This window comes from Festucalex cinctus, chromosome 5 (assembly GCF_051991245.1).
Source record: "Festucalex cinctus isolate MCC-2025b chromosome 5, RoL_Fcin_1.0, whole genome shotgun sequence".
NCBI classification, from domain to species: domain Eukaryota; kingdom Metazoa; phylum Chordata; class Actinopteri; order Syngnathiformes; family Syngnathidae; genus Festucalex; species Festucalex cinctus.
Genome location: NC_135415.1, coordinates 10,372,710 through 10,387,363, shown reverse-complemented (window position 1 = coordinate 10,387,363; position 14,654 = coordinate 10,372,710). Strand labels below are relative to the sequence as shown.

The 14,654-nt window shown below is 38.2% G+C and overlaps 1 protein-coding gene across 2 annotated transcripts; it reads right to left on the bottom strand.

The window, feature by feature from the left end:
• Positions 1–39: 39 nt before the first annotated feature.
• LOC144018444 (hippocampus abundant transcript-like protein 1) lies at positions 40–9,753 on the bottom strand. Of its 2 annotated transcripts, none has more exons than XM_077520580.1 (12): positions 9,263–9,753; positions 7,400–7,498; positions 7,282–7,344; positions 7,073–7,200; positions 4,639–4,753; positions 3,041–3,262; positions 2,857–2,970; positions 2,710–2,781; positions 1,965–2,077; positions 1,749–1,846; positions 1,525–1,667; positions 40–623 (listed from the first exon to the last, which is right to left on the bottom strand). In XM_077520580.1, exons 1-12 carry the CDS (start codon positions 9,332–9,334, stop codon positions 378–380), a joined length of 1,485 nt encoding a protein of 494 aa, XP_077376706.1. In that variant the 5' UTR covers positions 9,335–9,753; the 3' UTR covers positions 40–377. The 2 variants fall into 2 exon arrangements, with proteins under 2 accessions (XP_077376706.1, XP_077376707.1); XM_077520581.1 differs by having other exon boundaries at positions 7,400–7,495.
• Positions 9,754–14,654: the final 4,901 nt, after the last annotated feature.

Here is a 14,654-nt window from a genome sequence, read left to right as displayed (position 1 = left end):
TGAAGACAAATAATGGACTGCTCGCCGATAAAAGTACAACTTCGGGGTTAGTAGGGTCTTTTACTAAAAGGTCCAAAACATTTGACATGACATGACATGACATCATCACAACAATGGCTGTCATGTGACCAGCGTCTTTTTTTTTTTTTTTGGCTTCTTCATCTTTGTCCACTTAAAAAAACAAAAAAACATCGGAACAGGAAAACGCTCCGCGGGTTCTTTCATCTTCAAACTCACACATGACGTTTCCAAGGAAACAGGAAGTTGCCGTCGCCAATGATAACAACGATGCTTGGCCCTGTCAGATATGTTCAAAGAAAACAAGAAAAAAAAAAAGAAAAAAAAGAAAAAAAAAGGCACATTTTGTCAGCTGTCAATCACAAGCTGCTGTCTTGCAAGAGCGGCTGGATATCCTCGGCGTCGCTGGTGGGCGTAGCCAGGGGCTCAGCCTCCTGAACGCCGGGCGCGGCCACCGCGCCCACGCCGCCCGACTTCTTGTCCGAGCGTGTCTTGATGGCAGCGGCGGTGGGCGGCGGCCTCTCGCTGATGAAGGCGGCCACCATCAGCGCCAAAAGCACCGCGCAGGCACCAAACAGGAACGGGGGGCCGGGAACACTCCACTTCTGCCCAAGGACACACCCAAAAAAAAGAAAAAAGAAAATAGTCGCTTTTTTTTTTCTCAGAATTTTTTTTAAAAAGTTAAAGTTTGAGTTATTTTAGGAGACTGAAAACAATTTTTTTTTCTCATGTTACTACACCCATATATTCAAAAGTTCACCAAGTTCAATATTTCACAAAAGTTACATTGTGTATATATATATATATATATATATATATATATATATATATATATATATTTTTTTTTTTTAATTATTATTATTTTTTGACAGTCGCAATTCTTCTCGCTTCAAGTATGGGCAGGATTCTTTTTTTTTTTTTTGTCCAATCTGACAATTTCATCAGCCAATCACATTTCAAATTTGTCGTAACTCCCGTGATGTCAGCATTTTTCTGTCCTCTGATTGGTTGGAAGTACGCGAGCGTGCGTGTGTGCAGATGCACGCTAGTGTTAATTTCGTCAACGACAACTCAACAAAAATAATTTTGTCAACACCGGACAAAAACTAGACAAATTAAATTGTTTTCTTGGGCTAAAATAAATAAATAAAATAATAATAATAATAATAATAATAAAATAAAACAAAAATAAAACATTTAAATAATAATAAAATAAACAAATAATAATAAAATAATAAATAATAAAATACAAATAAAAAATACAATAAATAAAAAAATAAATACAATCAAAAATACATTAAATAAATAAAAAACAAATGAATAAAACAAAAAAATAAAATAAAATAAATAAATGCTTGATTTATAGTCGACTAAAAATGGACTAAATAAAAACGGGATGACTTTGACTATGATAAAAACAAGCGTGATTGAACCTGAACTAAAACGGAGGCGAAATTTAAAAATGGCGGATAAAATTAACACTACTGCACGCATGTGCGTGTGTACCTTAATGTGTTGCGTGTCACGTCCTTGCGCCGCCTGGACGTTGTCGAGTTCCACGTTGAAGAGGAAGAAGATGAAACCGAAGAGGGCGGGACCCAAACCGTTACACAGGCCCCGGATGCCCGTGATCATGCCTTGGACCACGCCTGCACACACACACACACACACACACACACACACACACACAGTTACCAAGACGCATACACGCAGAGGTCATCCGCACCGACCTTGCTGATCGGCGGCGGCGCTGCGCGAAACCAACGCCGAGATGGCCGGGAAGGTGATGGAGGACATGGCGGCCACCGTGCCCGCCGCCCACATCATCCTGGAGGGGGAAAGACGGGCACGGTTACCGCGGCGACGTCACCACAACAACAACAACAACAACACGACTTCCGTGGCCCCGCCCCCGCCCCTCCTCTCCTCTCCCCTGGACGACTCACCAGGGCTCGGAGCCGAAGGCGTACCAGGCCAGCTGCACCAGCTGGAAGGTCAGACCCAGCAGGACCGTCTTCTTGTTGCCCAGCGTCCGCATCAGAACGCTCAGCAGCAGCGTCTGGTGACAACAAAAACAGCACCAACAAATATTCACATGAAATATTCGTCACATTTTGACCGCTTGTAAACACAAAAGCGCAAAATCTTTTATGGACATTTTAAAAGAGATGAAAGGAAGCAACATAAAGTAGCGCAGAAATGTCAAGTGCAACAAATTTGAAATAAAAGCGGATATGAAAAATACAATTCAGACATTAAATATAAAAAATAAATATACATTGAAATAAAAACAACAAATGTATATGTTTACATAAAATATACAAGTACAAATAAATACAAAGATTTAAAAAAAACTTTTAGTGAAAATAAAAGCGGATATGAAAAATCAAATTCAGACATTAAAAATAAAAAAATATAAATTGAAAACAGGAATAAAACAAACATTCATTTATAATCTAACACACAAGTAAAAATAAGTAAAAAGATTTTTTTAAAAAAGAAGATTTTTTCATGTAAATAAAAATGGATATAAAAATACAAATCAGATATTAAATTTTAAAAAATAAAGAGAACTAGAAAGAAAAACAAACATACATTTATCCTCCAACACACAAGTAAAAATAAATCGATAAAAAAACATTTTTTTAGTGTAAATAAAAATGGATATAAAAAATATAATTCTGCACGCACCTGTGCAATGATGGACAGGATGCCGACCATGGCGATGAAGGCGGCGATGGCAGCGGGAGAAAAGTCAATCACCTGAAAGACAACAAGGTCAGGTGTGCTCTTTTTGTTGTTGTTGTGCACGGCCGCCAGCAACGTCGTGGCACTCACCTGTCTGAGGTAGAGGAAGAAGCTGGAGTACTGTCCGGCCTCGGGCAGGTACGACAGGAAGACGGTGACACAGATCAGCATGACGGTGGAGTCTTTGCCCACGCGCCGCAGCGACTAAACAACAAACACGTCACAGTGCCGTGAGCCCCCGACCCCCAACCCCGCCCCCCAAAACCCAACTCACGGCAAAGGGGTCGGCCCGCTCCCAGGAGAAGAATGGGAAGCCGCAGGCGGCCGTCCGCATCTTGTCGGGCAGCGACTCGGGCACGGCGAAGAAAACGAAGGCGATGTCGGCCACTGAGACCAGCGTGGCCGCCAGCACCACCAAACTGTCGCCGTAGCGGGAAGACAGGTACTCGCCGATGGCCGGGCTCGTCACCAGGCTACCGGCGAACGTCGCCGAAACCTGAAGGGAGGGACAACGCGTGCGGGCCACAATATTGGTTAAAAAATATATATATTGTGCTGTTGTACATTACAGCAATGAAAAATATTATAAAAATATTCTAAAAATATATATAAAAACGTTGAGGCGCTTACTTGCTAATGTAAACACGCATCAAGTTCCTCCACATATTGATTCGCTTCATAAGTATAGTACGATATATTTAAACATACTTGACAAGGGCCAAAAGATGCCTTGTGAAAATTAAATCGCTTAAAAAAAAAAAAAAGATCGCCACCAGAGGGTGCTACAACTGCACAAATGGAATTCAACCAGACTTTTTGTTTATATCGTCACCAATGTTATTTGAGTTAACTAAAACTAACGAAAAAACTAAAACTCAAAAAACAATTTCGTTAACAAAATAAAATAAAAACAAAAATGCTATAATATAATAATAATAATAATAATAATAAATAGTAATAAAAATCAAATATAAAAATAAAATTACTAAGTCACAAAACAACTCTTTACTAAAACTAATGAAAACAACTAAAACTAAAATTAAATAAATTTTGTGAACAAAATAAAATAAAAACAAAAATGCTGTAAATGTAATAATATATATATATATATATATATATATATATATATATATATATATATATATATATATATATATAAATAAATCAATAAATAAATATAAAAATAATATAACTGTCATAAAACATGAAGTGGCTGGGGAGAGGGAAGTCTGGGTTTCCCTCCTAAAGCTCCTGCCCCCGCGACCCGATCTCGGATAAGCGGTAGAAGATGGAGGAATGGATGGATGTCATAAAACCACTCGTAAATAAAACTAACAAAAAAAACTAAAATTCAACAATTTCATTACCAAAATACAAAAAAAACAAAAATGCTATAAATATAAATATAATAATAAATATAAATCAAATAAATATAAAAATAAAATAACGGTCATAAAACAACTCTTAACTAAAACTAACAAAAAATAAAATAAAACAATTTTGTTATCGAAATAAAATAAAACAAAATAGCTATAATAATAATAATAATAATAATAATAATAATAATAATAATAATTGATAAATAAATAAAAATCAATAAATAAATATAAAAATAAAATAAAACAATTTTGTTATCGAAATAAAATAAAACAAAATAGCTATAATAATAATAATAATAATAATAATAATAATAATAATAATTGATAAATAAATAAAAATCAATAAATAAATATAAAAATAAAATAAAAACTAACTCAATTTAAAAACCAAAACACAAAACAAAATCTAACAAAAATGCAAAATAAAATTGCAAAAGTATCATATCAGTGACGGTGACATGACGAGGACGCCGATATGTTGTGGCGACCTTACCAGTCCGTAGGCCGTGCTCCTCTGATGCTCGTCCGTGATGTCGGCTACGTAGGCGAAGATGACGGAGAAGGTGACGGCAAACGTTCCCGACACGGCCATCAGGGCAAAGTACCACCTGGGCGGGACACGCACGTTGACGTCATAAATACCAAGATGCTTCATTTAGAAACGCCCTTTACGTCGCAAAATCACAAAGGGCTACCAGTGGGAAAAAGAAAATGGCGGGCATTTTTACTTATTAAAAAAAATAAAAAATAAATTAAAAAAAAAGTCTACACACCCCTACTGAAATGTACGGAGCCCCTAAGGTGACATGGTAGGAAAAAAAAAAAAACTTTGCTTGCGAGGGAACGCAAAGTTGTTTTGCGAGGGAATGCAAAGTTGTTTTTTTCGCCTACCATGTCACCTTCGCTGCGCCATAAACACTTCCGGGTCATCTTCCATGTGAACAAAAGCAACATGTAAACAAAGCAGTGGAAAAATACATGCTCCATTCTAGTCGCTTTGGGAAAGCTTTCCCACTGTTTTGTTTCATGCTTACAAACGTTCCATCCTCGTCGCTATTAGGGGTGGGACAAAAAACCGATTCGACAGAACCATCGTTCGTCAAGGGGAGCTAAACGACTGTATCGGTAGCAGACTTGTCAACCGATACAAAATACGCTGGGAATCCTTAGATACCTTGCTTGTAAAGCTGTGGACCGGATATCGCGTGGCCGTGAATCGGTTGCGAGTGAGGCTTTATGGTTTACATAACAATAGCAAGAGTTCTACGCCGTGCTCGACTTGTTTTGTTTACGTTTTAGTAGCAGTACTATTAAAGCTACTTCCGTGTTTACAGAGAGCTAGCAAAGTAGCGCTCAGAGACGCTTCATTCCCCGGATGTTGTAAACATAATGCAAAGACGTTACGCACCTTGGGGGGGGGCCTACAGTCAACGCCGTGCTCGCGACACGGCACGCGCGCGCACAACGAGTGACAACATGCAACAGTGGAGACAGTTAGCAGAAGCCGGCGCCGTACATCTCGGTATTTCCCATTGCTATCGAGTCCTCTCGGTGCACTTGTATGTCCCGGGCCGGCGTTGGTACTGCGCGCGAGCCAAAAAGAATAACTCCCGTGACGATCCAATGCATGGATTCAAACGACACAGGTATGTCCCACAGCCAACACACCAGCTAAGCTAAAAGCACACTGCAAGTATCTCATTTCTCAGTTTGTGGCTCCCTGTCAATGTACACAACTTGGATGAGCAGCAGGGAACTGAGACATGCCTGCAATTACGTCATCAAACTCAAAATGAACGACAGCCCAAAAAACAAAACAAACAGTCGTGATTCCGTGGTCATCATCGTGTCTCAGATTAAAAAAATAAATAAAAATAAAAAATATGTCATACATTAACCAAAAATAAATGTGATGGCAAAAGAAAAACAAAAATTGTTAAAAACAAAAATTGTTGATAAAAAGGGAAATGCACTTTTGTAAATATTTTTGGATATATTACGTGGTTAAAATGTGTTTGATAGATTTATTGTTCCATAAGGTGTTCAGATTTCTTTTGGCTGGACGGTAGATTTATTTCATGTCTTAAATTTACGTTTCTGAAATACTTCACACTGTGCACATATTCTGTTTAATTGTGTTGGTGTCTTTTCAAAGGTTAAATATTTATATTTCAAATGGAATTATCAGCCATTTGTTTTCCTGATCCTTATTTTGAATAAAAAAAGAAAAAAAAACAATTATAACTGTCAATAACGACTAATAAATATTTAAACTGATACATTTTTCAGTCATATCGCCCAGCCCTTTGTTCGGTCCATTTAAATAATTGATTCAATATATAAAAATATAGAAGACATTTTTGTTGTTTTTTAACACATTTGTAGATACTGTAAAACTTTGTGGTGTTTTAAGATTAATGTATACAAGCAACAAATGTCACTAAGTTTTGAATATTGAAATGAATCGTATCGAATCGAAAATCGTATCGTTCCCAAACTTAATCGAACCGTATCGAACCGTTCTGTTCTGAAAGATAATCGTTTTTCAATCGAATCGCAACCTGTGTATCGAGATACATATCGAATCGGCCTCATGTCAGAGATTCCCACCCCTAATGTATATATGTATATATTATATGTATATATTATATGTATATATATATATATATATATATATATATATATATATATATATATATATATATATATATATATATATATCTGTCTATTATTGTTTCAATTTTTCCGATGAATTGGATGTAAAAAGTTTTTTAGTGCATCTGTGGATCCAAATTCCAAGCGCACACGTTTCTTTTTGTTCTCTGGGCCTCTCGCTGAGGCTCAGACACCCACGTGACGCCCACATGGCTATCACATGACGCTCACAGGCCGGGTTGAGCGGCAAAAAAATGTGCACGTGAGCTCACCAGGGGCTGATCCTCATGAAGGGGATGGGCGCGCACGTGAAGAAGACGGTGAGCAGGAGGAAACTCTTGCGGCCCCACATGTCCGACAGGGCGCCGATCACAGGAGCCGACAGGAACGACAGGAAGCCCTGAACGGTCGCACGTGACGTCGACAAAAAAATGCATTTCCACGTCGCTTTGAAGGTCGCCACGCGCGGCCGACGACTCACCTTGACGCCTTGCACCAGCCCGTTCATCAGGAAGGTGTGCTGCGGGAACGTTTCATGAAGAACCTGAAAAAGAAGAGCGTCAACTTTCCGTTAGCCAACGCTGGCGGGCGTGTCTCACCGTTAACATGGGCGTGGTCAGCAGCCCCCAGGCGAAGAACTCCAGGAAGATGACGACCACGGCGTGCGCCACCCTGGCTCGGCCGCGCGTGTGCTGCTGCTGGGAAAAAAAAAAACATAAGCCATCATCGATAAAGACGATCGCCGATTTTGCACGATGACACAAAAGTAATCATGCAATTCCGATCCAGACAATCGGATCGGCGTAAAGTCTAATTAGAACCTTATAAGCAACACAAATGGTGAAGTAACCACAAAAGTCTTTGAATAATCTGAGCTCAATATAGCTGCCATTAATATTTTTTTTTAAGTATTTTATTATTACTTTTTACTATTAAATTATTAAATTAAATGAAATTATTATAATTAATTATTATTATTACTACACAGGTCAATTTCCACCCTTTCTTTTTCAAAATACTCTAAACTTGTGGCACATTGCTGCCCCCTCAGTATGGTTTGTCTAATTGCAACCTTATTGTGTGAAGGCTGGAGGCTCACTCCATTCCAATTTCAAACTATTCCAAAAATTCACGCGACGCGCGCTTGCATTTTTCTTATTCCCAGGATTCACGCCTTACCCACAATTCCCGGTTTCGTACCCGATTTTTCCCCATTATACTTAATGGGAGATTCTACATTTCACATTTACTTCCACATTTTTCATCCGATTCACTTCATTCCAGCTTCATTATATTCCAGCAATTCATGCCATGAGCTATTCCAGTTTTTCAGTTCCAAAATTCGCACCTTACCCACAATTCCCTATTTCGTAGCTGATTATTCCCACATTCTACATTTTCCATTTACTTCCACATTATTCATCCGATTCACATCATTCCAGCTTCAATATATTCCGACAATTCATTGCCATGAGCTATTCCAAATTATTCTAGTTTTTCATTCAGCTTTCCGGCCTTCACGCACCATTTCCCCAGAAATGCCATTTTGTAGTTTAATGATTATTATTATATTTGTATGAAATTATTATTTTATTGTTTCTTTATTATTATTATTATTAGATTGTTATAATTATTATTAAATTATTATTTTATTTATTATTAGATTTATTTTTTTTATTCAATTATTATAATAAAATAATATTATTATTAAACTATTATTATTATTATTAATATTTCAAATTATTTTTTTATTATTATTATTTTGCTCCCCTAAAGAGCACGAATACCGTAGTGGATATTCTCCTGCTAGCGCTATTTACAAATTGTGCACCTGTGAAAGTGTAGCTAGTAGCTACCAGCTTGTAGGCCGGTGTCGTGGTTTGAGCCGTCGTCCCGAATGTTCTTGGTCACAGAAATGATTCCCGTTTTGTGCAGTTTGTCGATTTATGTATTTATTTATTTATTTTACAATTTCTTGCAGCCAATCGGAGTTGCAAACGAGCTGTGCTTCAAGTGTTTATTGAAGCACTGAATAGTTATTTAACTTTCCACATTAAAAAAAAAAACAACAGAAGATGCAATTATTATTCCCGAAACAGAAATTTCCTGTGATAAAACAAAATAAAAGTTTAGTGAAAACACACGCACAAATTTTATTTTTAATTTTTTTTAATTTTTTAAATCAACCAGAGGAAAAATAACATTCTTGAGAGACTTGCCGGTCACGGTAAAGGGGATTGGTTAAAAAAAATAAAATAAAAAAGCAGGAAGCGATGTGAACATCTTGTTTGTTTACATTGTTAACATCCCAAATGTATCAAAGATGCTTGGAGCTCATCATTTGGTCACAAAGTCTCACTCAGCACACCTCAGAGAGAAGAAAAAAAAAATTCGAAAGGGATCTTGCTTCATTAGCCGCCATTCCACCGATGCTAGCTGAGCTATTAAAAAAAAAGGCTTACCGAACTCGGGACCAGCATGATGTCGATGTCGTCGGTCTCGTCGCCAGCAGCGGCCTTCCCCGCGACCATCATCTCACATGTTCGAGCATCGCCGCCGCTTCGGGGTGTCCGCGTCTCTTCCGGCGTGTTTGTCGCCTCGTCCCAAGTTTGGCGTTGCAACTGAACTTACGTCAACTGCTGCTGCTGGCCCGACTGACACATTGGGAACGTCACTTTACGGCACTAGGGCTGCCCGGAAGTGCGGTGCCAGTTCAAGTTGCCCCACCACGAGACTTGGCTGGAGCTAATCACGGGTTGACTCTTCTTGATACCGGCCCTAACAGACAGTTACGACAGATTTTCTTTGTATGTGTTAACAACAACACAAGGCAATGTTTTCTTTTCCGCCAGCCAGCCGGATGTTAACCCGTCGTGTCATCACTAGCAACAAAATGAACGCACTTTTCCGAAGGCGGTGACTGACACAGGTCAACTTCCGCCCTTTCTTCTTCTTTGCCCTTTCTTCTTCTTTTTCGGAATACTCCAAACTTGTGGCGCATTGCTGCCCCCTCAGAATGTTTTGCCTTATTGCAACCGCAAGTACCGCTGCCTCCTCCTGCTTGCATTTTTGAAAAATTTATTTATATATTTATGTTTGTTTGTAACCATTTAGCATACCCTAATGTAAACCTTCGCCATCTTGCGTTGGCACTGGACGCATACTATACATTGTAACATTAAAATGGATTTTCCTGTACATGTACAAAAAAAAAAAAAAAAATCACACAATTATTATGACTTATATTTTAATAACATACTACTTATAAAATATTCTTTCAGGGCCAGTCACGTGATCCTTGATTTTGATAAAATGTGGACTACAAATGGGATTTGATGGCGGCTGCTGCCCGCTTCTTTGCTTTTCTTTTTGCTTTCATCGGCAACACCTACAACGTCTGCTTTTTAATCCCCCCCAAAACGACACGTTTGTCCAAACATGAACGTTGCGAGACACATTTTCAAGCCTTCACATCGGTCATCTATTTCCATTTCATTTATTCAAAAAGATAGAAATGAGTCAATCTATCTGTGGGGGTGTGGCTAAATCCCAATATCCCAGTTGTCTCACACACAACTCCAACGACATCACTTCAAGACAAGTTGTATTCGTCAGATTTTGATTTATATAGCTTTATTCCCCTACAAGCTATCGTATCCCAATTTCCATCCTCCTCCACACTACTAGCATGTAGTAAGTTACATTTATTTTTATAATTTTGTAAATAATTTATTATAATTCATATTATATTTATTTATTTATTTTATTTTCCATCCATCCATTTTCTTGACCGCTTATTCCTCACAAGGCTCGCGGGGGGTGCTGGCGCCTATCTCAGCTGGCTCTGGGCAGTAGGCGGGGGACACCCTGGACTGGTTGCCAACCAATCGCAGGGCATATTTTTATTTTTTGTATTGAAATTATTATATTTATATTATAATTCATAAATATAATTTCTATAGTTTTATAATATATTTATTATTATTATTATTATTATTATTATTATTATTATTATTATTATTATTATTATTATTATTATTATTATTATCCATCCATCCATTTTCTTGACCGCTTATTCCTCACAAGGGTCGCGGGGGCTGCTGGCGCCTATCTCAGCTGGCTCTGGGCAGGAGGCGGGGGACACCATGGACTGGTTGCCAACCAATCGCAGGGCATATTTTTATTTTTTGTATTGAAATTATTATATTTATATTATAATTCATAAATATAATTTCTATAGTTTTATAATATATTTATTATTATTATTATTATTATTATTATTATTATTATTATTATTATTATTATTATTATTATTATTATTATTATTTATTTATTTTTATTATTATACTAATTATTTATTTATTATCAGGATGATGGTTAGGACTCACTACGTGCTAGTGAGTCCTAACCATCATCCTGATCCCCTGCAAACTACACTATGACAAATATTGTCCCGTCGTAAAGGAGACGGTTCGACTCCACTGCAAACTACCTGCTGCCAAATTTGATCCCTCCCACCACAAACGACAGTTCAAATCGATTCCCGTTCAAACTACATTATTATAAGTTAGTTCCAGACAACTACAAGCAAAATTGACATGGATAACAGGCAGTCCATCTGAGAGCCAATCCCCTGCAAACTACACGATGATGTATGTAGTCCCGCTACAAAATGCAGTAAATCATCTTAACCGCTGCAAATGACATCAAGTTTTATTTGGTATGAAACTTTGAGATCAGTTCCCCTACAAACTACATGATTCCAAATTGCTTCCTCCTGCAGACCACACAATCCCACCACGAACTACTGAAGCTCATTCTCGGTAGTATTCCCCTGCAAACTACAAAATTTTAAATTTGAGCTCCCCGTGCACACTACATCGTTTCATCCAACTGAAAACAACATGATTCAAAAGATGACGTCCCCGACAAACTACATCTTTCCTAGTTCAATTCCAGTATAAACGACGACATTTCACATTTTATTTTGCTACAAACGACACCCTTTGGAGATCAATTCACCAACAAACTACAATATTCCTCGTAGCATTCCCCCGCAAACTACATCAAAGTCAACCTAATGCCGGCTAGCGTGATGGTGTGCAGTTGATCTTGACAGATAGATATTCTTTTTCTCATCCTGCCAGGCAGAAATTAAAGATGAATTATTCTACACATGATAATCTAGCACTGATTTAAATGAATGTAGCGCGTGCACTCGCACACACAGATACACACATACACATAGCTGACAGCTAACCAGAGGCAGACCCGACAAAGGTGATGAACGACTTCATTTAGCTAGAAAACGTAACCTTTCCTCAAACGCCATTAGTTTGTTTGTCCCATGTAGCGCGCCTAATTACTTTCCCGTTCACGCTGCATCACGCAGCGGCTGTAAAAAAAAAAGAAACAAAAGTAAAAAAAAGCCGAAGGGAGCCAGGGGGCACCGTCACGCCTTGGCGTCTTATTTTGTACCTGCGTCGAACGTCTTGTTTTCAACTTGGAGTTCCCTACAAGTTACATTCGCTCACGACGACAAGCTACATCATCTCCAGTTTGGTTCCGTCACAAACGACATCATTTCAAGTTGCCGTTCCACCACAAATATGATCAGTCCAAGTTGCATTCCACAACAAACGACTTCAAGTTCAATTTCACAACAAACTACGATTCCAACTATACGTTTTCCTGTGTTCCATTTCTACTAACTCTCTACTTGGATTCTTCTACAAAATCAATCTGGAGACTTTTTTCCATCCTATTTGGCAGCGGGAACTTTTTTTTGTGTGTCTCGTGGCGTTCCACAGGGCTCCATTTTGGGGCCACTGTTTTCATTGTTTCAAGATGGATGCGTTTCGGAAATTTTTGGGCTGTCAAAATGAGTGCTTCATTTTGAGTTCAAGTTCCTTTAACATCACTCTTTTTTTAAATGCGCAATTAATGAGCATTATGCCAATACTAGGGGTGTCAGGCAATCATAATTTTTTAATACTTAGCATGACTTCAATAGTTAACTCGCAATAATTTATTTCAAATTTTAGTTTGATATGTACATTAAAATGTTTTTTTTTTTTTAAGTTTTCATACTCTTGTTAACATAAAAGTGGAAACAAATGCGCAACTAATAGAAATATGGCTGCATCATAGACTTAGACTTAGACTTGACTTTTTTGATCCCTTTGGGATGGCTCCCTGTGGGAAATTTACATTTCCAGCAGCAATGAAAACAGATAATAAAATTAAAAAAAAATAATTCAATCAATCAATAAATAAGGTTATTACACCAGAGATTGAATTAATAATAATAATAATAATAATAATGATGATAATAATAATAATAATAATAATAATAATAATAAAGTAAAAAATAAAAATTCAATCAATCAATAAATAAGTTTATTACACCAGAGATTGAATTAATAATAATAATAATAACAATAATAATAATAATAATAATAATAATAATAATAATAATAATAATAATAATAATAATAATAATAAAGTAAAAAATTAAAATTAAATCAATCAATAAATAAGGTTATTACACCGGAGATTGAATTAAATAAATTCAAGTACAGTAAAGTGCCATATTAGTGAAGTGAAGTGCACGCTACACCCTCCTCCCCCCCAGTGAGGAGTTGTAGAGTACATTGGCCCAGTGGACAAAGGAGTTCTTTAGTCTGCTGGTCCGGCACTTGGGGAGCGTCAGCCTTCTACTGAACAGGCTCCTCTGACTGCTGATGACAGTATGCAGAGGGTGGCTGATATTGTCCATAATATCCAGCAGTTTGTCCAGAGTCCTCTTCTCTGCCACTGTCACCAGCGAGTCGAGCTTCATGCCGACCACAGAGCCGATAAGCTGATAAGCTTGTCCAGTCTGTTGAAGTCCTTCTTGGATATGCTGCCCCCACCCCCCCCCCAGCACACCACGGTGTAAAAGAGGACACTGACAACCACAGACTGGTAAAACATCTTCAGAAGTTTGCTGCAGATGTTGAAAGAACGCAGTCTCCTCAGGAAGTACATCCTGCTTTGTGTCTTCCTGTACAGGTGACTGGTGTTTGTTGTCCAGTCCAGTTTATTGTCCAGCCACAGCCCAAGTTATTTGTAAATGTCCACCACCTCCACCTCAGCTCCCTCTAGCAGGACTGGTCGCGGTCCTGGTCTGGACCTCCTAAAGTCAATGACCAGCTCCTTCGTTTTCGAGGTATTGAGCTGTAGGTGGTTGGTGTGGCACCATGCAGCAAAGTCTCTGACCAGTCTCCAATACTCCTCCTCTCTGTCGTCCTGGATGCACCCAACGATGGCTGTATCGTCGGCGTACTTCTGAACATGACACAACTCCGAGTTGTAGCAGAAGTCCGAGGTGTACAGGGTGAAGAGAACAGGAGCCAGCACTGTGCCCTGAGGGGCTCCTGTGTTACTGACCACCGTGCCAGATGTGATGTCCTTCAGCCCGACATACTGTGGTCTGCAAGTGAGGTAATCGAAGATCCAGTTCACCAGGTGGGGGTCCACTCCCACCCTGCCTAGTTTGTCCCGAAGCATTTCATAATAATTCATAAAATGGAGCTCAAGTTGAAAAGATGTACAGTATGGTAAAAAATGATAGTGATATTGATTTGTGTTTATGTAATTTTTCTTCCACTAGATGGCATAATTGCAGTTGTAAGACGTTGGTGACAGCTCAGTGCATTTTTTTCTTTTCATATTAATTAAGAGCTATCCAATCTTGAAATTTTGTACATTTTTCAAATTGTAAAATACAAATTGAGCCCAGTCTCCACAAATATATGCATTATTATCAAGTTTATTACTGCTTCATTTTGATGTGGAAGGCAGCGACCAGTC

Bases quoted from the DNA above. Each gene is read 5' to 3' on its own strand.
- LOC144018444 (XM_077520580.1), bottom strand. From the start codon at position 9,334: ATGATGGTCGCGGGGAAGGCCGCTGCTGGCGACGAGACCGACGACATC. The intron at 1,847-1,964 runs GTGAGTCGTCCA...TTCCCCCTCCAG, and splicing joins GCCTTCGGCTCCGAGCCCTG to GATGATGTGGGCGGCGGGCA. The intron at 624-1,524 runs GTACACACGCAC...GTCCTTGGGCAG, and splicing joins GTGACACGCAACACATTAAG to AAGTGGAGTGTTCCCGGCCC.